This window comes from Haliotis cracherodii, unplaced genomic scaffold, assembly GCF_022045235.1.
Source record: "Haliotis cracherodii isolate W230 unplaced genomic scaffold, xgHalCrac1.p SCAF_3, whole genome shotgun sequence".
In the NCBI taxonomy this organism is placed as follows: Eukaryota; Metazoa; Mollusca; class Gastropoda; order Lepetellida; family Haliotidae; genus Haliotis; species Haliotis cracherodii.
Window position 1 is genome coordinate 25,867,705 of NW_027266286.1, and position 27,392 is coordinate 25,895,096.

The 27,392-nt window shown below is 39.5% G+C and overlaps 1 protein-coding gene across 2 annotated transcripts in view; it reads left to right on the forward strand.

The window, feature by feature from the left end:
* LOC139474646 (multidrug resistance-associated protein 1-like) overlaps positions 1-27,392 on the forward strand; it is a 32,896-nt gene continuing 5,504 nt past the window's right edge. Inside the window, exons 1-22 of one of the 2 annotated variants that reach the window (XM_071257741.1) lie at positions 1-129; positions 4,555-4,619; positions 5,150-5,278; positions 6,128-6,337; positions 6,614-6,791; positions 7,947-8,267; positions 9,029-9,166; positions 10,057-10,203; positions 11,093-11,177; positions 11,758-11,824; positions 12,007-12,133; positions 12,623-12,799; positions 13,697-13,864; positions 15,527-15,689; positions 16,031-16,076; positions 17,153-17,234; positions 18,664-18,895; positions 20,745-21,055; positions 22,983-23,182; positions 24,480-24,606; positions 25,699-25,800; positions 26,872-27,018. In XM_071257741.1, coding sequence (XP_071113842.1) covers positions 112-129; positions 4,555-4,619; positions 5,150-5,278; positions 6,128-6,337; positions 6,614-6,791; positions 7,947-8,267; positions 9,029-9,166; positions 10,057-10,203; positions 11,093-11,177; positions 11,758-11,824; positions 12,007-12,133; positions 12,623-12,799; positions 13,697-13,864; positions 15,527-15,689; positions 16,031-16,076; positions 17,153-17,234; positions 18,664-18,895; positions 20,745-21,055; positions 22,983-23,182; positions 24,480-24,606; positions 25,699-25,800; positions 26,872-27,018 — 3,240 coding nt within the window. In that variant the 5' untranslated portion in view covers positions 1-111. The remainder of the gene's footprint in view (positions 130-4,554; positions 4,620-5,149; positions 5,279-6,127; positions 6,338-6,613; positions 6,792-7,946; positions 8,268-9,028; positions 9,167-10,056; positions 10,204-11,092; positions 11,178-11,757; positions 11,825-12,006; positions 12,134-12,622; positions 12,800-13,696; positions 13,865-15,526; positions 15,690-16,030; positions 16,077-17,152; positions 17,235-18,663; positions 18,896-20,744; positions 21,056-22,982; positions 23,183-24,479; positions 24,607-25,698; positions 25,801-26,871; positions 27,019-27,392) is intronic. The other variant, XM_071257742.1, reaches the window with a different exon arrangement.

Genomic DNA, 27,392 nt, shown 5'->3' on the forward strand with positions numbered 1-27,392 from the left:
GGATCTGGGAGCACAATATTTGACACAGGAGCTTCTGAGAGGACATTCACAATCGGTGAAGGTGACGGTGTGTCCCATGTGATAATTCGCCCGGGGGTGCGGCGTGGGGATATGGACCACGATACGAGGGTAAGGCATGCAATAATTGTATCATTATCGGGTTCAAGGAGAAACGATTGGGTAGTTTAGTGCCAACTTGCCATTTTTATGCTGAAAGCAGATACCGTTGCTTTAGTCGTTATTTACCAATAAAAGTCATAACTGTAAACATATTATCCTTTAATAGTTTTCTTACACTATTTGAAATCTGATTCAAATGAAGCGTGGTCTTATAATAGATTAAATGGTCAGCTTCCATTGTTATCACAGGCGTTGATAACACCTGCTAAATATGTGTATGATTAATGTACACATGATATGAAAATTACTTACTACGAGTATATGTCCTATGTATTTGTTAATTGCATCTTTTAAATGCCCTGAAAAATATTACGCAGTTAAATCATTGAGTGATCTGTTGCCGCCCTGGTTTTACAATGAAAAAATATAATAGTAATATTCATATATTAATTCTTGTTGTATATGTCACTATAAGATTTCATACCACTAAGACAATGTAAATATGAGATATATTCAATACCACAGATTGGATATAATTCTTTCACCCGGCCCCAGTGGGTGTACAATTACACAAAAATATGATTTTGTTTCAAAATATACCGAACAAACGCATTCAATGTTGAAAACAATAGTTGAAAGTGTTGCAGCTGCAATGCAAGATATTGTTTCCTTTAAGTCTCCATATCATAGCTTTGGCAGTGGCGAACATTCCGCCTGCAAGGTTATTACAGTGGTTGTACGGCCATGGTTGTACGACTGTAGAACAGCATGCCTGATAGCCTGCCCACAGTCTAACCGCAGCGGGATGTCGACAATGATGCATGAGTTGGCCATGTGTGCGAACGCGTGGGCTGTTTACCGGTGTGATTCAACAAGGAGATGAAAGCAGAGACCATATAATTATATGGTCTTTGATGAAAAGGTGACTTTAAAAATATTTCAGTTATAATCGTGTTGATTTTGGAGGAAGGCCCTAGTGAAGACCCGAGGCAAACGTGTCCACTAGCCAATATCAAAGTCTGATTCAAACTAGGCTTTGGAAAAGGCTAGTGGACAATCTTGCCTCTCGAAGACGTTTACCACTTTTGTTAAAACACGGAAGCACCGGCATAGTGCTGACAGTGCCATGGCAATACGCCACAACCATTAAAACCATGCTATTAACAAAAGAAGCGGCTTTGCTTCTCGTAAGAGGCAACTAACGGGATCAGGTGGTCAGGCTCGCTGACTTGGTTAATGCATGTCATCGTATCCCAATTGCGAGGATCGATGCTGGATTGTCTGGTCCAGACTCGATTATTTACAGACCGCCGCCCTATAGCTGGAATATTGCTGAGTGCGGCGTTAAACAACAAACAAACAAACAAACAACAACAAAAGAGGATAAACATACCGTGGTTTGTGTTGAAAAGTGATAATTATAAAACTAACGCCCTGTTGAAAGTTTCAAATGTTACATGTTGTGCCGATTTTGCAGGAAGTATGTTAATTGCTATGGAAACATGAAACATGAAAGTACACCAAACGTCATTACGCATTTCTATTCCAGGCCACTCCAGCCTCTCCCCCACTCTACAATATATTCATACACCTGACATATCATCCTGTTTGATGTAAACAAACACTCGCTATCAATGCGCAGCACACACACTTACAGTGTTATTTATATATATATTCACAAGTGTATGTCATAAAGTAGTCCTGTTATCTCTGACAGGCTTAGCGTTGAGAAGATATGAACAATGTACGTTGCGAACCTGATATTGATAGCTGTTATCAGTTGTTATAATTATCGGAAACACGTTAAGCTGGACTATCTACTGGAATCTTCAGTTTGGGAGATGGTGTGTGTGTGTGTGTGTGTGTGTGTGTGTGTGTGTGTGTGTGTGGTGCTAGCCAACCGAGATACCATGCCGTCATACTAGGTCAGGTTCGCTGACTTGGTTGATGCATGTCATCGTATCCCAATTGCGTGGATCGATGCTCACGATGTCAATCACTGGATTGTCTGGTCCTGGTCCTATTTACAGACCGTTTATTCATATAGCTTGAATATTGATGAGTGCGGCGTTAAACAACAAACAAACAAACAAACATTCCCAATAACGAATAAGTAATTATTTCTTCGGACTCGACGTCTGTGTTCTGCCTTTGAAGGAGAGCAAGGGCCTGTCACTCTGATTGGTTATCATAACTTTCCCAAACCGGAAGTATGTCAAGCCTTGTCCCCTGCAGTGGTGCTGTTGAAATTGGCTTGTGATCATACTCGATGTAGCTCTTGTGTTCTTGGATAATTCCTATGAAGTTCCAATCAAAGTATAGTCTCGAAAATACATTTGTGAAGGAGTAAGGGAATTAATGTTATTAAACTCCACAGTCAGCAATACCCCAGCTATATCAGTGTAACCTGAAAAAAACTCAGACCACACAAACCTATGATTGGTACTGTCGAACCCCGTTGTGTCGAACATGGATGTGTCGAATACCCGGTTGTCTCGAACTCATTTTGGATTCCGGAGTATCCAAATTAAGCATAAGATTTTCCTGATGTCTCGAACCCCGGATAGCTCGACCTTTTTTCAGGTAGCCATGAGTTCGTTAAGCGTTTAACGCCGCACTCAGCAATATTCCAGCTATATGGCAGCGGCCTGTAAATAGACCACCTCTATGGTCTAGTGTTAGAGTGTCTGTAAATAGACCGACTCCGTGGTCTAGTGGTAGTGTGTCCGCCCGGAGAGCGGAAGGTCCGGGGTTCATTCCCCGGCCACGTCTGACCAACAGAGGTTAAAAGATGGTATTTGTTGTTACCCTTCCTGGCGCTCGACATTAGGGGATAAAACAAGGACTGGTCGGCTCGAAACAGTATACGATGTTTGAGTGGGGCACCATGTTACACTGCTGCATGATATCTCAGTGAGCTGGCACTATAAATCGGCATTAATCCGGACTAGTGCATGTAGCCACACACACCCACGCACGCACGCACGCACGCACGCACGCACGCACGCACGCACACGTGCATGCACGTCGTTATATAAGTGCAATAATCTTGGACGCGACGTTAAACCCCATTTCACCGCCCCCACCTCAATGTAGAGGTATGTTACTTGCGAATTTAACGGTACTATATTGAATTTGGAACCGAACCTGCAGGGTTTGTTTATTGCCATTACATTTATTATTGTATTAAACGTTGTTGTAATACTATATATTTAGCGAAGCCACTGTTTGAGATGAGGTGAGATGAAGGGAAATATAACGTCGCCTTCAAGAGTATTGCACCTACGTAACGACGTGTATTTAAGTATATGTGGCTGCTTGCACTGGTCCGGCATATGTGGGTTTTATAGTGCTAGCCCACTGAGCTTGATATACTATATATCATTTCCACATGGACCACCGACTTTCCATTCTCCGGGCGCTCTATCCACTAGGCCAAGGAGAAGGTGTTTGATATGGTACAGGTATCTGAGAAGCTACAGTAATACTTTACTATCGTTATCATGACTCCCGAGCTACAGAAATACTCTCTACTTTGCACTCCATATATAGTTCCATCCATTTCATAACACTCTCGAACCCCAAAACTAACCTGCGCACAGGTTGCACCACGCTATACCTCTACACCTGTTCAGCTCGAAATACTCTCAAAGATTAAGATAACCCATAGCTTGCATACAGCTATCTCCAATTACTCTGTAATATATAGATAACCAATAGGTTTCACAACACCTTATCCCTTCACCTATGTAAAAATACTCTCTATCCCCTTAATAACACACACTTCTATTATATATATATATATATATATATATATATATATATATATATATATATATATATATGAGTGTATGTGTGTGTGTGTATATATATATATATATATATATATATATATATATATATATATATATATATATATATATAAATATAAATAAATATATACACACACACCTTTCAATAGAGTGAGTGAGTATGGTTTTACCCCGCTTTTAACAGTATTCCTTCAATATCACGGCGGGGGACACCATAAATGGGATTCACTCATTGTACCCATGTGGGGAAGCAAACCTGGGTCTTTGGCGTGACGAGCGAACGCTTTATCAACTTGGCTACCCATCCGCCCACTTCAATATACATGACAAAACATGAAGATTATCAAGAGCCAACCAAATCTACTCTCGCAGAACACAATTTTGATGTGTAATGGTCTGTCTGTGTTTCATTTCGCGAACACATTGTAATAAAAACAACATTACAAATTTAATTTATTCAAGTTACCATATTCCATCTAAATCAATTAAACATATTCAAAAGATGCATTGTATACCATTCATTACATACTGTTATGATATAACACACAAAGATTTTTACAAGATATTCACTTCCTAGCCAATAGGTATAAGTAATCTGCCGTACATAATTTACCTTTTTCAGACCAACACCTGTCCAGAAAACAACGCGTCATGGCTGTCAAGAATCTTCTTTACCTGGCCAAACAGGTAAATTTAAATGTATAGAACCAAAACTCAGCTATAGAATTTCAGGGTTCCATTTGTCCTGACTATAAAGTTTAGATGGCCTATATATTAATATTGTAATTGAAGCAGACAAAAGTTATCACTGCACACGTCTTTAAGGGATATGCTGATTTAAAAAAATCGTTTTACGGAAAGAAAAAGCAGTGCACCCCCCCCCCCCCCCCTGCCCCCAACACAGACACTCTTGGTTCCTCTGTCTGTCTCTCTCATTCTGTCTGTATGTCTCTCTTTTTGTATGTCTGTCTGTATGTCTGTCTGTCCGTCTCTGCGCCCCCCCCCCCCCCCCCCCCCCCCCCCCCCCCCGTTCTCTATCTCTCTCTTTCTCTATCCCTCTTCCATGCTCATCCTTACCAGGAATATTAAATGATCGGTACCTCAGAGAATACAGTTCAATTGCAGACAAGGTGCACTGCTTCAAACAGCAAAGAATGGACCGCGCCATGTTTCAGTTGTCTCCCTTTGTCTACTCTGTAATTCCTTTGTTCTGTCAGTCTGTTAGAACTTGGCAGTAAGAAGATTCTGAGCAATGAGGATATCCCCGACCTGTGTCCCCCCTGCACCTGCAAGACCACCTACCCCCGGTTTGAGAAGGAATGGGAGAAAGAACTCCATGCGTCAAGGTAAGGGCCATCTGTATACTCCCCCACCCGAAACGTGCAGAATATCTCTGTTTTATTGTGGGACTTCATAAGACCTAGTTTCCCAAATGTCTTGTCAAAATACCCCAATGTTGTCAGGTTAATGTCATGGCTATGTCAATAAGTAAAAAACATATCATACTATTTGCTTCTTTTAATGACGTATATACATTGTATGTACGTGTATATATCTTTCCATATCATGCTACAAAAAGTCTGATTACTTAATGTTTTAATATGTATACTGATTTCCCCCATCTCTGCACAGCGATACATGGTCCCTTACTGAAAGCAAACGAACACCTCTGAAGTGTTAAAGTGACACATTCTCGTCATACACTTCATAAAATCTAGCTGATCATGGCCCCTTACTGAAAGGATAATAACGAACACCTCTGAAGTGCAGAGGTGACACATTCCCATCATACACTTCATAAAATCTTGCTAATCTTAAATGTAATTTAATAGGCCATGTAACCGCTTTGTAACCACCCATAAAAGTCGGATGATCGACCTGAACGAATACATGCGTTTGATACAACGACGATTACTTGCCATCGTCACATCACAATTTACCCTGTTCTCACTTTAAGTTGCTTTAATAAGAGTCCACAGGCGGTGACAAAGGTTTAACCAGAAAAGATTTGTAAATAAGACCACGCAATCATAAAATCCGTTTCCTGTGCCAATATCGGGATATAAAATTATGGAAATTTACCAGCTACCACGATACCCTTTCAATTGAGGAAGTATTTAAAAATCATTCATTATATCTCTATTGTTATTTTGTTAACGCAATGTATGGTATTATGATGAAACTCCGATATCCAGGTATTATGACGCTGTGAACACCACACAAGTCTCAAACGGCCACGTCTACCACGAAAAATCCCCGCCCGACAACGGACCTCGATCCTCTTCTAACCACACCGCGTCGCTAGTATGGGCTTTACTGAGAACCTTCAGGTGGCGATTCACCGCCATCCAGTTCCTTCACTTTCTCTGCTTCTCCTTACTATGGATAGCCCCGATACATCTCAGGTACCGTCTAACTATTTTACACCAGCAATTGGTGGTGTGTAACTGTTTTGACTTACTTCTGAACATTCTTTATTTGTCATCCCCACAGATTATACACTAGTATATGCTGTATGAAACCTTGTCTCAACAAACACACATTTCAGAATCTTCAGTACCTATATGTCGTCTATCAATTCAAAAATAATAATGTTAAGTTCATGCATGTATTTCGCCTATAATGTCAAACATGACGCCTATGTTCATATGTTCATCATCATGGTAAATGCCCTTCTTCAGGACATTAATCTCCTACGTTGAAAAGCCCTGGGGTGGGGCGTGGCAGGGCGGAGTTCTGGTGGCCTCTCTGTTCCTCACTCAGGTTTTGGACAGCATCTTCTACCAACAGTTCATCTATATGAGGAACAAGCTGGAAATATCAACGCAGAATATACTAATGGCAGCCATATTTAAAAAGGTATATATAGTTGTATTTAATATAACCAGAGGGCCTACTTGTCTAAGACGCCATGTTCTCTTAACCGTGCCGAGGTTCTGGGTTTGAATCCCAGAATCTCTTTGATTAATCCTTGGTTTGTCAGTATCATCACTATTATTCGTGAGAGAATATAGAAGATTTAAATTTCACAAATTGACAGTTGTATTCACATGAAACACAGATATGTCTCTCTCCTGTGCTTTAAATCCTTCACCTTGTGTTTGCGTTCCGTTATTATTCTGTTTTTCTTCGTGAACAACTTACAGTCGCTCGTAACCCGAGCCATGCGTTTTCTTACCAAGGGAACTAACTCCCAAACAGTCCCAGGGAGTACCACAAAATATAATTACTACCCTCCTGAAGCTATCGCTAAAACTACAGAACAACCTTGCTCATGGGTTTCATCATCGGTATAAACATCTGAGACCTACATATCTCCCACATTTCGTGATATAACTGGAATGATGTATATAGCGGCGTTACACCAGATTCACTCACTTTAAATTTACTGATCGGACAAGATGTGCTGATTGCCAAAGCGTTCAATGCATTTTTAATGAATGCTTCAACAAACACACTACACCAATCTATACTATGTAAGAATATTAAATTTTGAGCATTAGATACCGTATTCGACGTAATAAGCACCCAGAGCGCTCTCAAATTTAGAAATAAGGGGCTCTTATTAGAATATTATTTTGGTGGAGAAAACAGAGTTGAAAGATAAATTTCGTGGTTTATGCTGACAGCCTGAAATGTTTATATACGACAGATATATTTCTCTAGAATCTAATTGCCCATAATTAAGGGTGCATATAACACACTAGTGCGTATTATACACGAATAAATAAGCCTTGTGTACATTGATCAATCGGAAGGGGTGCTAATTGGGATTGTTCACTAGCCAATATGTTTTTATCCTCATGGGCGCTTATTAGAGCGGGGCGCATATTACGTCGAATACGGTATATCACCTCTCAAATCGGGACATACGTGTGGTTCTTGGATATTGAAAGGGTAATGAAATATAATTGGTTCGGGAGTTTTAAATTATACTGATCCTGGTGACAACATGTGACCTCGCAATATCTATGGAAATGGTGATGAACTGAATATTTTTGTTGCATCTTTCAGTCCCTCCGTCTGTCTTCTGCGGGAAGGAAGAATTACCCAATAGGAAAGATGTTGACTCTGGTTTCCACGGACGCTGCTGAGGCTGGCCTCGCCTTCAACTACGTCTCCTTCTCCTTCCTCAGCCCGCTCAACATCGTCGTGGTGTTTGTGCAGCTGTTCCTCCTGTTAGGCCCCGCCTCCGCCTTATCCCTGTTGGGGAGTCTTGTTCTAGTCATCACCCACATCCAGATAGCAGGGGCCATGCAGAAACTTCTAAAGAGTCGCATGGAGAAACAGGATAGCCGTATGAAGCTGCTGACAGAGGTGCTGACGGGGATAAAGGTGGGATAGAGGCCCTTCTCCAAATGGTTAAAGTAAAATTATTAAACAATAACAAAAATTCCTGCCAATGCTAAAGTAATAATGGTTTCATTGTTGACCTACATGTACCATTCAGTGACCTCACACAAAGAATGGTGTTACAAGTTTTCCTTCGTGACGCCACGTTCAACTGGTTAAATCTGTACATGGGTTAAATACAAAAGACGTTTCCCTTCACCTACAGTAAACTACGGTTAACGATCTCAAAGAGACTACTAGATTTTAGTTCGTTATAACAATAGTTCGTCATAAGCACATGTACAGCATATGGACGGGACCAAAAAACAGTTCGTTGTATCGGCCAGTTCGCTATAAACGTAGTTTACTGTTATTATAAAATAAGGGAAATAATGAACTTATGGCATAATTGATGTAACGAAATTGTGATAAAACCACTGATATTCATGTGAATACTCGTCTGACATGACACAATGTGTAAACCTTTAGCTGTCAATTGATGAACAGGGCGAAGAACCACATTGTAGTGTTGCTATAGGCGTTTGACTTTTCCCTATTTTCTTTGGACTCTGTCCTCTTACCTTTTATTGTCAAACCAGTTGTATTTAGGTATCGCGTGGTTTGGAATCAGCAGTTTCATCGTTGATAAAGATAATGGCGGTTTCACATCGTGATTATTTGCTGTCGTTGTTTCACTATGGTAACTTCTTTGGAATACAATGAATAATTACTTTAATTGTGTACTTTTGAATTGTTTCCTCCAGGCTATAAAGCTGCATGCCTGGGAGGTGTGTTTCGGTGGCCGGGTAACAGACAGGAGGGACAAGGAACTGCAAGTTTTGTCGGACGTGTTTCTGTGGAAGATTCCCTTATTGCTCTCAACTACTGTAGCCCCGTTCATGGTTAGTACAGTGGTTGTAGCAGTAGTTCAGCAGTCTGTTGTATAGGCCTTATATGTATATCAGAGAAGTGGCACTGGGACACTGCGATCTGTTCAGTCATTTTCAGTTCCAGTGTACAATTGGCTATTTTCGAAAAATAAATATTTTTATTATATTATTCAAAATATCTAATCAACAATATTTATATATACCTGGACGAGCCCCAATTCAAAATATTAGCACTCAGACATAAACAATAAGAAACATATCACATTTCTAACCTAAGTGCTCAATTTTTCTGGGTACAATACATTATGTCTCTAAACTGTTTCATTAATGTGCATTGTGTTCCTTAAACCTGATTAATTCAACTTACGTACAATACAAAACAATCACGATAGCAACAAAATGTTCAGATCCTTTTTGGTATATAGTGAACATTTGCATTTTTCGCATTATAATTATTGCCTGGATTTTAATTGTATTTTCGCACAAAGCCGTCCATATTATAATCTTTAGAATATTGAACGACCAATGTCAATGTAGTCTAGTTATTCACTTTCCATGAACTAACACAATTGTGGACCCAACAGTATTTACTCTATCAACCGCTCATTCTCTCTCTCTTACAGCCAGCGAGCATTATACTCGAACCAACATGACCAACGTAGGGAATGTCTATGACGTGTGTCACTCATCCACCATCCCACCCCACCCAATCCTCACCCCTAATCTCTACACGCATAAAGTTAACGATTGCTTATCTTTGACACACAAACATATTGATCATGTTCAAATACCAAAGAAGCTGATAATATTATTTATAAAAATCTATTTAAGCATAAGGTAAAATAGTATTTGTCAATTTGAATATTTGTTAAATATAGCTTGGAATGGTTCTCACATTGCAGGTATCGGCTCTAACCCTGGCCATGTATGTCTTCTGGTACGATGACGTCCATCTCGATGCCGCAATCATATTCTCGACTGTCTCACTACTCAAGATACTCCGTCGTGGGCTGAACATGACGCCAGACTTCTTTCATGACCTTGCTAGGGTATGTGTAGAACTGAACCAACACATGACCTATAATTGAGTGAGTGAATGAGTATGGTTTTACGCCGCTTTAAGCAATATTCCAGCAATATCACAGCGGGGGACACCAGAAATGGGCTTCACACATTGTACCCATGTCGGTATTCGAACTCGGGTCTTCGGCGTGACGAGCGAACGCTTTAACCACTAGGCTACACGACCGCCCCTGAACTATAGTTGGCACATGTTGATGCATATGCAGATACCGATCAAAAGTTCGTATTTCAGTCGACAACTGTAAAGCTTGAATTCAACATCCCTTTATAAGATTAGCTTCTTTCTTACCACCAATGGATAAAGTTGGTGATGCTGGACATGCATGTGAATATAGGAATAAAATAGAAATGTTTATTGTGATCTATTGAATTACTTCAGGTTGAAGCTATATTTCATGTATATATCAGCTGATTATTAGTAATACATGATAATAATGATAAAGCTTATACCATACCTATATATGGGATCAAATAACACTCACAGATTCACTGATTACTATTGGTCATCTATGTATTAAGTATTAACGACTACTCCACACGGGGGCCCAGTCGTCTAAGGCGCCGCGATTCGCTGTTCAGAGTTGCGTCCCTTGGACACGCCAGAAACCTACGATTGTGGGTTCGAATCCCGGATGGCCCCGATTATGTTTCTAGGTTTGTCAGCACCATACCCGGGCCCGTGGGTTTCACCGAAGTGGTAAACGTCTGAGACCTGCATCACTTCGGGCTTTCCTCTCACATTAGGCTGGCACGCCGCGATATATCTAGAATGATGTTACAAGCGGCGTTAAACCCAACTCACTCATTCACTACTCCACATATTGCGACAATTGACTTATCCATGTTTATCCACAGCTTCACACGCATGTGGGTAGGATACAACAGTTTCTTCTTCAGGATGAACAACCACAGCATCCCATTGAACACAAGACATATACAGGTGAATGGGGACAACTGTATGTAGTCTTTGATTGGCATTTAGACGCTGAAGGGGCATAAGGACAATACTCTTTCTTTATGGATTACAACTTCTGTATTGATTGCAACGACATATTCAAAGCTGCGTCTACCCCCTCAGTGGATGATGAAGGCATAGTTATAGAAGCAAGAAATATCCCTGGAACGTCGTTATACAAAAGAGACGTTATCCCCCAAAGGTTTTATGCTTTCATTACATAAGATAAAGCTCAAACCATATTTAAGTATTGCGGAACTGTGTATTATTTTCCGGTTCAGAACATTTGAATACTGATTTTAGCGCTGGGGTGATATAATTATAACTCTTGCTTGATGGTGGACCCAGGGGTCATCAATTGCCAGTCATCTGAAGCTGTGTATTGGCTGTAGAAATATGCGTCTTTGAAGCGGGGCGGAATCGTGTTATCGTGGCATAGCCGAAACAAATGTACAATCAACGTCTTGTCCAAATAAACGTCAACTCTCTTATTCATCTCCCCATTGTAAGGCGTTTCTGATTTTCAACGACGAAATCGTATTAACTAATCTCGTTTTCTTTACAGATTATGCCATACAAATAAAAGGAGGGACCTTTTCCTGGGACAGAACAATACCGCCAGTTTTAAAGGAGTATGTTCATGTCTTACTATAAAATTATGATAGAAATGTATATATGTCTGTACATGTATATATACGACGAGTGTCGTATCATTTATGAGTTTTTGAATTACAGTAAAAACCGGTGTAATTTAGGTAGGGATTGCTTCTTTCAAAAATGTTTCATGTCTGTGATAATGTTCTGCTGACGTCAGTATTTCAGTGAGTGTGTCGAGAGGAGGCTTGGTGGCGGTGGTGGGACAGGTTGGTGAGGGGAAGTCGTCACTGATTAATGCCATTCTCAGGGAGATGGTCGTCATCACAGGCACTACAGACGTGCAGGTACCACTTCAATGTCCCCGGTTCAGTTCACCAACTGTAAAGTGTTCATACTTTAATTTACAACACTCTAATGACTCTAAATAGGGTTGAATCTTTTTTACTCGAACCCCATCCATTTAAGAGGATGTGATGGTATGGTCACGGTATAATAATTATCAGCACTAATGTTTCATATCTATGTGTGTTCTTCAGGAGTTCGATTGACAAGGTTACACTGTAAGGAATCGCGACATTCTGAAATTGGAATTTCAAATTGTACTCAATTCTGCCGAATACAGTTTAATTCTCTTTTACCTACCGTTAATATGGCATTTAAATGATATTGAAAATAACTAGACATTCAATTACTAAATTGGTGCATTAACATCATGCATGAACTAATCTGAATAATGCGCTATGCTTGGTTTACCTTTATGACCAGTTGGTCTGTTGTCGCAATTGTGAAGATAGCCTCTAGTGTTTAAAACGTTAGTACATGTTATTACATAGGGCAGCATCGCGTATGTCCCCCAACAAGCCTGGGTTCAGAACGACACCTTGGAGCAGAACATCCTTTTCGGAGCCCACTTCGACAGAGAACGGTATGACGCAGTCCTGGAGGCTTGCGCACTGGGGCCGGATCTTGAATTACTCCCTGGCGGAGATCAGACAGAAATTGGGGAGAAGGTAATCGGAATAAGGAATTTTCATGTACAACCATTGGTATTTTAAACATCTCTTAGTGACATTTTGACAGACTGATTGAATTTCTGTTTATAGTTTAAGCCGATTTTTGCACTATACAAGAAGCTAACACGGAGGAGACGCCGAGAACTGGTTCCATATATTGTTCCCCTTTGAAGAATCGAACCTGTGCATTTTAGGTCCCATTCCCAGAAGTGTTAAAACAAATAGCATCATCAATGCCCTCTCCAATTCATGTTTAAAAGACGCTAAAAGATGGCACTGGCTGATACCCTGTCTGGCGCTCCGCATTAAGGGGCTAAAACAAGAACTGATTTGTCTGAGTGGGGTAGTATGTTCAACTCAGCGTGTTAGCACTATGAAATCGGCATTAGTCCGGACTAGTACAAGCAACCACACACAAACACACATACAAACACACACACACACACACACACACACACACGCACGCACGCACGCGCGCGCAGACATGCACGTCTGTATATAAGTAATAATCTTGAACTCAACGTTAAACCCGTCACTTCAGCTCACCTTGTTACGCGTTTTTGGTTGTTTTTTTCGAAATAAGTAACTTTTAAGTAACATCATTCTTTGATTGAGAGTGAAAACAGTTTGGGTGCGACCAAATCTTGTTGCTTGTCAATCCAGTTGGAACATGACATCCGCTAGAGGAGGATAGAAGCAGATTGTGTCTCAATCCAAAGCTACATGTACGTACAAACTCAATCCAAAGCTACATGTACGTACAAACTCAATCCAATTAAAGCTACATGTACGTACAAACTCAATCCAAAGCTACATGTACGTACAAACACTAGCCAAACCTACATGTACCTACAAAGTCTGTTGTATTATATTTGTTTCCTATCTTGTCTTCAGGGTATCAACTTGAGTGGAGGACAGAAGCAGAGAGTGTCTCTAGCCAGAGCTGTGTACAACGATGCTGACATCTATCTCTTTGATGACCCCCTAAGTGCCGTTGACAGTCATGTTGGAAAGCATATCTTTGACAAAGTCATTAGTAACAAAGGGCGACTAAGTGACAAAGTGAGTATGTAAGGCACAGATTATTTTTCAAAAGAAAAGATTGCTTTCATTCCAGATTGAAGATGTTTAATTACATTAAATCCAAATGGTTCTTCTGTCAGATGTGCTTGTGAATATATAACATACCTTCCATCGGATCGGTATTTAAAACACATCTGTGACGGCATTCTATTGTTTGAACGCTCCATTATTTTTCAGGAATGGAGAGTTGCTTGTCAACTGTACATTATCTTGAAGCGGCATTCGAATTTTTCAAATATTTTCAACTACAGAATATTTTGTTAAAGAGTAAAAGTAGGGATGAGTTTTAAGTAGGGGAATATCCTCGTCACCCTTGCGGGGCCTCTGCTTCATTATTTTTATCATCACCATAATGTTATCACATACTTCCTTGTGAACATATGAATAATACATTCTTCTGATCACCATCAGTTATTATCAGCTCAATGTCCTGTCTCGGACACGTGTAACTGATAACAAATCTCAAAATTTCATCTTCGGTTCAACATCAATACATATGATAACGTTAACCCAAAATCATCCTTCAATGGGTGTTCTTGTGAACATGTAAGACATTAGTTCTTTTGATTACCACCAAAACATATCAAACGAGTATCATAGTGTTAACCCGATGATATGCTTTAGACAAGCGTCCTTTGAGCATATGTTCGGGAGCGGAGTGGGCAAGCTGTCAAAAAACCTGCATCTGGCAGGTGCTGAGATCGTATCCCGCTAGTCACCAAGGTTGTTATTCAGCCTTGGGACCAACAATGTTTACAGGTCTTTACAGTGTTGTCACTACCCCTAGTGTACAGTACATACACCCTGTGCACTCAAAAGAACCCACTCGCCCAATGGTAGATGACAAGATGGTTGAAACACGAATGCGTGCATACACCCGAAACACACGTGTCAAAACTTGTGATGTCACCCAAGGCAGATGACTTCACTTAGTTCAAATGTACCTCTGTTCACCTACATGTAGCAGAGAATGGGTGCCCGATGTGTGAGGTGGATGTAAAAACCTTCTAGCGCCCCTTGGCAGCTTGGGTTGTATAATTAAGAGACAAACGACCAATGGGAGTTGTTCATGGTACAATAAAACACTGCAGGGAGATTAAACAATGAGGTAAATGATATATCAACATTATGTACAGCCTCTTTAAGGATGTTGATAAATTGTACAAGCGTTAAAAATATTTACCCAAATTCTAATAATGATGACTCCCTGAATACTAAGTCCATTTTACCAGGTGGGTCAATTTTAGTATTTCCCATATTTTCTCACAATTCTCTCGTAGATCATCTGTACCTTTTCTCCTCATGCCTATTGTCATACCTCCCCGACTTTTGGATACGATCGTTCGGTCACTGCGTTTATCTGCTTAGCCCAGCTTCATCCAAGGGGAACAACTTAGCAGACACTTCCCTTTCAAATATTACGTCGTCCAAAATATGACGTCATCAAGTTGAGAGCTCATATTTGATTTTCTAGAAATGACGTCATGATAGAACAATGTTTTATCGTGAAATAAACCACACTTCGTTCCTCATTGTTCTTTGCATTTTTTCGCGTAGCTATCTTATAAAAAATGTATGAAAGGTATCAATTAATCCACATGTAAACATCCATCAACATGGTGACGCAATTCCATTCTTCAGACTCGTGTCCTGGTGACCCACAACGTGGCCGTGCTGTCCCGAGTGGACACGATCCTGGTCATCAGCAACAAGTGTGTCCAGGAGCGGGGGTCCTATGAGGAACTCATGTCAAGAAACAGTGTCCTGAAGCAGGTGGTGTCCTCCTCGCCTGTAGCAGATATAGGTAAGAGGCCTGACTGAGGTTGGTTTAACGCAGCTTTTAACAGTATTTCAGTTATATCAATGCGTGCCAGCTTAATGTGGCAACCCGAAGTGATGCAGGTCTCAGACGAATACCACTTTGGTGAAACTCCTGAGCACGGGTGTGATGTTGACAAACCTAGAAACATAATTGGGGCGAACTGGATTCGAACCCATGAACATACATGTAGCTTTCTGAAGTGCAACGGACGCAATTCTGCATAGCGACTTGCGGCGCCTTATACAACTGGGCCATCCGTGATTATAATTGCTATGTCAATGTTCATTTCATTGCGTTTTAATATCATAAATATATGATTTCAGATCAACAATCGTGGGACACAGAAAATAAACCGACAGATGACCAGCGGTAAATACAATACATGGCATTTGGTTAGAAACGCACTTTAGAATGTATTTGAGAAATATTGAACTTCAGTTATTTATTCAGTCCTGCATATTGTAACCTCAACTTATCACACTGCATTTAATCAAATACAAACAAAACGCCAACACAAGAGAACACTTAGCCCGAACCTTCCTCCGATTCAGACCCGTGAAGATTCCGGGGTAGAATTGGTCTTCAGCAACCCATGCTTGCCGTAAAAGGTGACTATGCTTGTCGTAAAAGGCGACTTACGGGATCGGGTGGTCAGGCTCGCTGACTTGGTTGATGCATGTCATCGATCCCAATTGCGTGGATCGATGCTCATGATATTAATCACTGGTCCAGACTCGATTATTACAGACCGCCCTCATATAGCTGGAATATTGCTGAGTGCGGCGTTGAACAACAAACCAACCAAACCAATCCTCCGATCCAGATTCCACCGAGAGCAATCAAATATAAAACGTCAATGCCAGAGATTAACCATCCTCGATTATTCAACGAAACAGATTCCATTGAGTGTGAAAGACAAAATAGCCGTGAAGTTTAAATGAATGGAAATCTGAAAATTAGTGATGGCAGCGGGTGTTTGCGAAAAGGGTAAATATAACCTGCCTACGTGTAGCACCCGCCATTCACCAAATTTGCAGTGTAAATTTGCATTGCATTACAGGCTGTCGTCATATACCTTGAATACTGCTGAGTGTGCGTTCTTTACTTATCATTAGCTTTGTTAGCTTTGTTGGAGCAATGATTTTTAATTTCACATTCTCTTTCAACAATTCTTATTTATATGGAAAAGCTTTTGTCACTTTTATTAATTCCAAAATTAAAGACGAAATTAAAGGAGAATGGCCAATTTTGATTTGTCCTGTAAAACACATATGTCAATCTACAGTTGAATTGAAGTGAAGTGAATTGATTCAGCCCCTCTCTTCTTCGGTAACCACGTTCGGTAACTCTAAAAATATGTGTTTGCCTGACACTGCACAGCACTCCTGCCATGCATGGCAAAAGTAACAGCCAACCCTAAAACGGTCTAAAATGCTTGTTTTCAGTGTTCCTGCTTACAAGCAAAACGACTCTAAACAGAAGGGTCTGGGGAAGCTGATCGAGGAGGAGAGCGTAGGGTTGGGAGGAGTGAGTAGTTCACGTATGTTTATCATCCTTCATTCTTCCTTCACTGTCAAATACAACGCATTGACTACCTTCCTGTTCCATCTTCCATTCCTTCGAGTCATATATTGTCATATATTGCATGACAACATATGACAATATTAATTTTATGGCATTGCAGATTGAACAATAAAAGGTTTTTCGAAACTATGTTGTTATGCGAGCGTTTCCATGACCGATGATAACATTCACCATATGAACTGTCTTTACATATATCACTCAAGAAAATCAAAATAAACATACACACGCGCGCACGCACGCACGTACGTACGCACGCACACATACGCACACACACGTACACACTCACACGCACATTGTTTTCTTACATTTGGTGTTCCTGAAAGTCTACAACATGCATGTGTTGAATAGATCAATGTCTAAATTCTCTATCATCTGATTCTTTCGTAATCATAAACCTTTCTCATTTCTTGAATTAAATGTATATATCTAGAGGTCCAAAAAGGCCCCCCTTCAAACCTGAACTGCACAATCTTCAATTCTTTATTCATATACATGTGTAGGCCAGCGGCCCATGGTACAATATTTGGTCCATCATTAACATTTATAGGCTTAGTGTTTGGAGTCTAACATTCAAAGCATGGTATATAAAAGTTGCAACATTTCTAATTACAGTTCCATTGTTTACCGCCATAAGCATATTGAATTTAGCAAGAGTACAAAATACTTCTGTGGTAAATACTGAAGACGAAGTTCATCATAAGCGTTACAAATTAATAAAAAATGTAATTCATTCTCGACATATCTTTGGTTGCAACTATTGCACAATCTCTGCTCTCGTGGAGTATTAACGTATCTTCCAGTCTCTATGTGGAGAGTGTGGTAGCTACAGCGAAACTGGGCTAGTGCAACACGAAATTTGTTGATAGTGATAGCAGACAAATACAACTCTAGACTAAATGAATTTTTGAAAAGTGTATAATGGAACATTTTAGAACTATTTGCTAAAGACCAATGCCAGTCCTGTTCGAAAGCAAATTTTAACCGATCTTCACATTCGGAAATAAATGATTCGGGGCAAATAACATATTGGTTCTCCCATATATATCCAAATCCAAGGCTGTATAAAAGTGTTTTGACTTTTGTAGCCCAATTAGTTTTACCATGTGTGGCTAGCTGAAATAACATATCATAACATGTCTTAGGATATCGTGAATTTGGGAGGGACATAAGTTTACCCCAATATTTTATACAGCGTTTATACGCAGAAATGTACAGTGGGTATCTTCCACACTCTCCTCGCACAACATGATTTGGAGTAGACGTTTTAACACCTAGCAGACGTTTACAACTGTATAATCGAACACGATATTACACCTTGAATGTGAATAGAAGTTGTTGTGAAATGTATACTATTGGAAAGTCACACTTGTAGATGAGGATGAACGTCTTCTCCAAGTTCCTGAACGCCTTTGGTTCCAGCCATTGGTTGCTGATAGGAGGGAGCTACTTCTTGTATTACGTCACAGTGTCTTTGGCCAACATCTGGCTGAGCGTGTGGGCCGAGGGCACGGTGCACCATAACTCCACCATACACCTAACACAGGGACAGAAGCCGTCAAACACCTGGTACATAGGCATCTACTTTGCCCTGGGAATACTGCAAGGTCAGCAAATGTTCATGCTATTCACTTGTCTATGAATTATATACATTTCAAAATGAGACGCATCAATGACATAAAACATGCATGCTCGCTCTCCCAGTTCTCTATTTTGGCTTTTACCTTATATTCGCAAGTCTGTTTCTGGTCAGCAGTTGACTTACCTTGGCATCTGTTTGTGACGGGTGCAATTGGTGGGGCAGGATACGCTCACCTTTTCGCAAACACGTCGTATCATCACGAGTAGATAGCGATTCATAAAGACATGCTTATGATATCGTCGGGATCGTACAATGGACCTTTTGTAACCAAGATTTGTTTATGATTTTTGAAATGGTTTGTGTCGCCTTAACATATATATTTATGTGAAGTGAAATCCCCGGAGCTTTTTAAAACCCTGCTTTCTGGACAATCAATTTTAGTACGTGTTCATATATGAACATATGATTAATACTTGGCACGCTTTGTGGATTCCGGGTTAGAATGACCCATAGCAACGTAATATGCTGGTCGTAAGAGGCGACAAAATGGATAGAGTGGTCGGGTTTGGTGACTTGGTTATTAGTGTCCTCTTACAACAACGGGATGGATCACAATATCCATGCCTGTCCCAGCGTCGATTGTTTACAGGCTGTCGTCATATAGCTTGAATACTGCTGAGTGTGGCGTTCTATACTTATCATTAGCTTTGTTAGCTTTGTTGGCTTCGTTAGAGCAATGGTTTTTAATTTCACATTTGTCTTTCAACAATTCTTATTTATATGGAAAGGCTTTTGTCACTTTTATTTATTCCAAAATTAATGACGTAATTAAAGGAGAATGACCCATTTTGATTTGTCCTGTAAAACACATATATAAATCTACAGTTTAGTGAATTGATTCAGCCCCTCTCTTCTTCGGCAACGCATGCTTGCCCTGGAGGGGGGGGGGGGGGGGGGGGGGGGGGTTGTTTGCTTGTCGTAAGAGGCGACAAACGGGTTCGGATTGTCAGGCACGCTGACATGGTTGATGCATATAATCGTATCCCGTAGATCGATACTCATAATGTCAATCACTGGATTGTCTGGTCCAGACTCCATTATTCACAGACCGCCGTCCTATAACTGGAACTGGAATATTGCTGAGTGTGGCGATGAACAACCAACAAACAGACCCTCTATTACCTGTATTTAATGGTGATTCTTCTTCCTACGCCCTTCCCTAATTTGAAGCCAATCAGTCTTCCCTTTTAATTAATACACGTAACAGACACAGAGCCCTTATGGTCTCATTTGCTTGTTATCATGAGGTCAACAGCTGTATTTTATGGCCAAAGTACGGGAAGTCGATGAACACTGCGTTGATAAACGAGCAGGTCAAACGTGTGCTCGAGCCCTCCGACAATACTGTCAAATTAGCACTTACTATCACCTTGAAAGAGACATATGATCGCAAGAAATCTTTTCTGAACGCAGAGTCCATTATTACAATTCCGACTTTATCATAAGCATGTGTTTATGAATCGCTATCAAATAGCGATGATACCAAGTGTTCGCTCCAAGGTGAGCGTATACTCTCCATACAGATGGCACATGTTACAAATACATGCAAAGGCAAGACAACTGTACCTGAAAAATACGAGAACATATGGAACAATTAAAATTTGGGCGTTGCACCAGACATAATGTTTGTTACAGATGCGTTAAATTTGGAAACATCCTCACCATGTTTACAATTTAACGTTTTGAAAGAATACACATATGCATATATGTGTAATTTTCTTTGCATAATGTATTCTAACATACATTATTTCTGTCGAATATGTCGTAAATATCCTTATTTTACCTTACTTTTCATAATTATTTTGTATTTGCAGCTGCGCTTGTCCTTGGTTACAGTGTTGTTCTCAGGGACTTTACGGTAGTGGCTTCACGAAAGCTACATTCAAATATGCTGGAAACGGTGTTGAAGTCACCAATGAAATTCTTTGACACAACTCCTTTAGGAAGAATAACCAATCGGTTTTCACAAGACATAAACACCATCGATAAAGAACTACCCTTTACCTTTGAGATTTGGATGGATTCATGCTTTCAGACTTTGTGCTCTATGTGTATAGTGTTTTATAGTGCTCCTGGCGTTGTGATTCTGCTCATTCCACTGATATATTGTTGTATTGTTATACAGGTATGTATAGCAGGGTCTTTTCGTCCTAGAATGCATTTAATAATAATGTGTGTACTTACATCCCGGTCGTCTAAGGCGCCGCAAGTCGCTGTGCAGAATTGTATGGAAGCATAGTAGTGCCACAGTCTAAAATATTTGTTTCATCTCCGTGGATTATACTTACATCTATTTAGATGATACTTAAATCTACGCAGATGATATTCAAAACTACGTAGATGATACTTTCATCTACGTAGATGATACTTTCATCTACGTAGATGATACTTTCATCTACGTAGATGATACCTAAATCTTCGTAGATGATACTTAAATCTACGTAGATGATACTTATATCTACGTGGATTATACTTACATTTTTTTAGATGATACTTAAATCTACGTAGACGATACTTAAATCTACGTAGACGATACTTTCATTTACGAAGATGATACTTAAATCTACGTAGATGATACCTAAATCTTCGTAGATGATACTTAAATCTACGCACATGATACTAAATCTACGTAGATGATACTTACATCTACTTAGATTATACTTAAATCTACGTAGATGATACCTAAATCTACGTTGATGATACTAACATCTACTTAGATGATACTTAAATCTACGTAGATGATACTAAATCTACGTAGATGATAATTACATCTACTTAGATTATACTTAAATCTGCGTAGATGATACCTAAATCTTCGTAGATGATACTTAAATCTACGTAGATGATAATTACATCTACTTAGATGATACTTATATCTACGTGGATTATACTTACATTTTTTTAGATGATACTTAAATCTACGTAGATGATACTTAAATCTACGTAGACGATACTTTCATTTACGAAGATGATACTTAAATCTACGTAGATGATACCTAAATCTTCGTAGATGATACTTAAATCTACGCACATGATACTAAATCTACGTAGATGATACTTACATCTACTTAGATTATACTTAAATCTACGTAGATGATACCTAAATCTACGTAGATGATAATTGCATCTACTTAGATGATACTTAAATCTACGTAGATGATACTAACATCTACTTAGATGATACATAAATCTACGTAGATGATACTAAATCTACGTAGATGATACTAAATCTACGTAGATGATAATTACATCTACTTAGATTATACTTAAATCTGCGTAGATGATACCTAAATCTTCGTAGATGATACCTAAATCTACGTAGATGATAATTACATCTACTTAGATGATACTTAAATCTACGTAGATGATACTTTCATCTACGTAGATGATACTTTCATCTACGTAGATGATACTTAAATCTACGTAGATGATACCTAAATCTTCGTAGATGATACTTGAATCTACGTAGATGATACTTACATCTACTTAGATGATACTTAAATCTAAGTAGATGATTCTTTCGGACTTTTCACAACGAATGAATATTCTTCTCATTCCCAAATCCAAAATTCGTCTTTGCGAATAGATACAACTTTAATTAAATAATAAATATTAAGTGTGATCAATATTTACACAATAACTTCGCTGTAGTTGTTCCTTTTTCCAAATTCTGATAAACAGGGTGGAGGTTATCGAGGAAGCCTGTGACGTGGTCAAGTGTTACACGAAGTCATATCATTCCAGAATGACGTCATATCTGTCTCACATGTTTAAAGGTTCAAATAAAAAGGATTTGTTTCAGAACATGTCTGATAACGTTTGTATTTGACATTGTCGACAAACATGTATTTTCAGATTTGCAGGTTTTATTGAGTTATCGAAAAAGGGTTATCTCCCAAATGACGCCAAATGACACCTTTAACTGAAATGGTTATATATTACCTGTAATAACTTGTTCGAGGTTACACATATTTATAAACATTATGAACTGTAAGGTTAGATTTTGCCCTCTTTCAGAATTAACATATATTTGGAAATATCTTGTCTGTTAGAGATATTTCATCAGTACATCACGTCAGCTGAAGCGGGCCTATGTCAAGTCGCTATCCGACGTGTTGAGTTTCTTCAGTGAGACCTCCCAGGGAGTTGAGCTAATCCGGGCATTCAAGGAGCATGAGAGATTTGCCACACGCTTCGTTCACCTCGCTGAGACGCACCAGAAGTTTAACTACTACAACTTTATATCAAACAGGTAAAACATTCCTATATTCTATAAAAATATCTTCCAGTTGTAATGCCATCGTTTGTGTCTGTCGGTTTAGTCTGGAAAAAAGAAGCTAATTCTGTATTTGTGTTAACGGAATACTGTTACATGCCCCACAAAAATGGTTTAGGGAACATGTATAAAACGTGGTTGTTAAATCAGGGAATATTAATAAATTTCGAAAATTATCTATTTTGCTTGCGTAAATCAGACTTTAATATTTTCCTGGACATTCCAGGGTTATGTGTATTTCCTAAACATAGACATTGACTATAACCTATAACCGTCCTTCAGAGACGTCTTTTATCTCATCATGTGGCGTTCTCACGGTCTCAGACCATATATACAATATTATGAATTTGATAAACCGTTATATGAAAAGCTAACAGTTATGTTTGTTTGAGTGATCTTTTTATTCCATTAAAGATTTATGTTCATTTTTTGGATAAGAGAGTTTCGAACCCGTCGACCAAAAAATGTGAAAAGTGTTGTCTGACTTTAACGCACAATTTATGCTAACGGCATGATATGGTCTTTATAGAGGATATTTCATGTGTCGAGCGAAATATCATGTTCCTGTTATCGAGTGATAGGGGGAAAGGAGACATTTTCACGAGTGGCATACCCCCCACGAGTAAATATATCTTCTTTCCCTCGGCACGAGATGAGAGAAACATGAGATTTCACGAGACACATGGAATATCATATTTATAATATACTTTTTGTGTAGTTGCGACTTATAAATAAGTAGTTCTGAGTTTGCAAAATCTAAAAAAATATAGATAATATTTGAGGTCACTAAAATTATTTATCATACTTTTGGATATGATGACATACGAGTCAACTTAATATATATTTTTAAAAGCTACGAGAACGATGTTGGAAGCGAAAGAATACACGCTGGTTAAGTAACAAAAATGGAGCTTGGGGAAACGTAAAGCCTCGATTGACGAATTAAATGAAACATTTTACAGTTTATAACGAAACATTTTCAAGAAAATAACAAACGGGAAGAAGCGACATTAACTCCATCTATAACCAACTGTCATTAGTTTGCCTTGTCAATGTGGAACTAACGTAAAACATAAGTCAACAATTTGTGTACGGGCCAGACACGATAAAGTGAGACAAGTTGCAGACAATTTGTACGTGTTGCATTCACTGCAATGAAAATATCACTTTTCTCAACTTCAAAAAACTCAAATTTTATCTCTGAAGTATAGAATAAGTAAAAGAGGTGTGAGTGTGTAAACCTACGTTTTGATCACTGTGGTGTTCGTTGTAGATGGCTGAGCATGCGTCTAAGCTTCGTGTGCCACTTGATCCTTGCTTCCACGGCGTTGCTGATCTTTCTGGAAGGGGATGCCGTCAGCAGCGGCGTGATGGGGCTTGCCTTGTCCTTTGCATATGAGGTGGGAGAATAACGTTCACCTTTATCTAGTCATTACGAAATTCTATGATTCTTTTCGACCTCTACGGCCAAATGAACGTTTTCTATGATATTCCTAGCACGAGTTTCACTTGTGTAGCGTAAGCTGCGAAGAGTTTGGCATTTCGGTTTCTTCAAAGAGGCAGCGCCATCTAAAACTCAAAGATACGATACACGATTCATAAGATACAATGTAATTCATACGATCTGAAAATGGCCACTTTTTACCGCTTTGGGCGGTGGAGCGGCGCAAAGGAACGATGATGCGATATGAAGAAACGATGGATCAATGAAGTGAAACTGTGGAGATATGGTGAATGTGATGAAACTGTGTAGAAATAGTGCGGATGTAGTGAAACTATGGAGATGTGGTGAATGTGATGAAACTGTGAAGAAATAGTGCGGATGCAGTGAAACGAGGGAGATGAGGTGAAAATGATGAAACTGTGTTGAAATAGTGTGGATATTGTGAATGTGATGAAACTGTAGAAATAGTGTGGATATGGTGAAACTATGGAGATGTGGTGAATGTGATGAAACTGTGAACAAATAGTGCGGATGTGGTGAATGTGATGAAACGGTGTAGAAATAGAGCGGATGTAGTGAAACGAGGGGGATGAGGTGAAAATGATGAAACTGTGTTGAAAAAGTGTGGATATTGTGAATGTGATGAAACTGTAGAAATAGTGCGGATATGGTGAAACTAGGGAGATGAGGTGAATGTGATGAAACTGTGTAGAAATAGTGCGGATATGTTGAAACTAGGGAGAGATGGAGCGATGTATTAGAGCGAGAGTAGTAAGATAATATAGAGCTTTGATGGACACAGGTTTTAAATGTGAGGTAACAGCTTGCTCTCTGGTCAGTATCAAAAGATAAATAAGATGAACATGGAGCTGCCTTAACCTTTTCTTCGTGGCATTTGTTCCAGGAGTTTTAGTGATATCGATAATATTTTGATTTTCTCAACGTTCAAGTTGTCAATATTATCATCTGATATTTCATGTAGACCCAGTGATTATAAATTTTCACACCTACATGCTAAAGATATAAATATTTTTTGATATTTTTCCAGACAAGCAATGATCTCCGGATGTTTATCATTAGAAGCACAAAACTTGATCTCATGAGTGTTTCCGTTGAAAAGATAATGGAGTATGTTTCCATGGAAACAGAGGTACGTTGGTCAAGCTAAGATCCCTGTGTTACGGTATAAACTATCCAATTACAGGCATGTCATCATTTACCTGGCTGCCACACTGTGATATAACTATTTTAGTGTTAAAGTAGTGGTAACCTATTCTCCATCAGACCTTTAACTGGTCGTACATGACAAGCGAAACGCTAGTATTTGGTAAAATGTTCTATCTGCTTTTAGTTACAATACTTCAAAATGTAAGACGTTCCTTTATCAGGATGTTGTAAGATATTTGAGATTGAAAGTAATCTTGTAAATCAGTGGAGTTCGCTCGTCGTACTCCGTTACGTAAATAATTCTTAGATCACAATGTAATAGTATTGTTTTAAATTGCAATCAGCGCACTGAGAGACATGTAACCCGTCCAATAACTTGCATCATGGTCAAAAGAAATCAGGTATACGATTTGATACGAGCAACATCCATAAGAAGATCACACTGAACCATAGTGAGTGAGTATGGTTTTACGCCACTTTTAGCAATATTCCAGCAATATCACGGCGGGGGACACCAGAAATGGGCCTCACACATTGTACCCAGTGTCGGGAATCGAATGCGGGTCTTCGGCGTGACACTGAACCAAAAGGTACATGTGGTGTCACCATAAACTTGGTTTGAAGTATGCACAAGTTCACACAGAATTAAATTGGTACCTGTCGCGATGAGATTGTAATGCGACCTTAATCCTTCTAGTATGGTTGTGTACTCCAGGTGTAATACTTATCTGGACAATGAAGCATCCACTTGGTGAATAGAATCTAGCGCATTATTAATGGACTTATTAGTTTGGGGTGGTGTGGCTTTCTATTTATACCGACCAAAAGGAATTAGGGGTCATAAATATTTAGGACATATATTTACAGTGTATGAGATTGTGTGTTCAGTCTTCACTACAAAAATGTACCTCAAATATTCATATTTGTTTGGTTCAATATACAAAGACGTACATGTACTTATTAAAGTTGCCCTAAAGGATTGGTTTCCGGACTAACGGGTGTTTGCTGTACGAAGGAACAATGCCGCTTTCTTCATTCTTTGTTCTGTTGTCAGGTAGACTGCTTTAACGGGGGTCAGAGCATCCCTCCGACATGGCCGAACCAGGGAGACATACGATATCGGAACTTTTCTCTAAGGTACCGGTCTGGTTTACAGCTGGCGCTGCATGACATCAATCTATCAGTCAAACCAGGAGAGAAGGTTAGTTTAACCGAGGTGAGGTGAGGTGAGGTGAGGTGAGGTGAAGTGAAGTGAGGTGAGGTGAGGTGAGGTGAGGTGAGGTGAGGTGAGGTGGGGTGAGGCGATTTATTAACGTGTGTGTCAGTGTGTGTGTTTGTAGTCCGGACTAATTTCGGTGTATAGCCCTAGCCCACTGAGACCGCAGTTATAACACGAATACTCCATTCAGATACTGTATACTGACACGTACCATCTTTTAAGATATTTTGGTATGTCGTATTCGGGAATCGAAACGCCGACCTTCCGCTCTCTGTCTCTGGGCAGAAGTTCTCGCCACTAGGCCACGGAGGCGGTCGGTGGGACAAGAACATTGTTTGCAACTGTAATTAAAATAA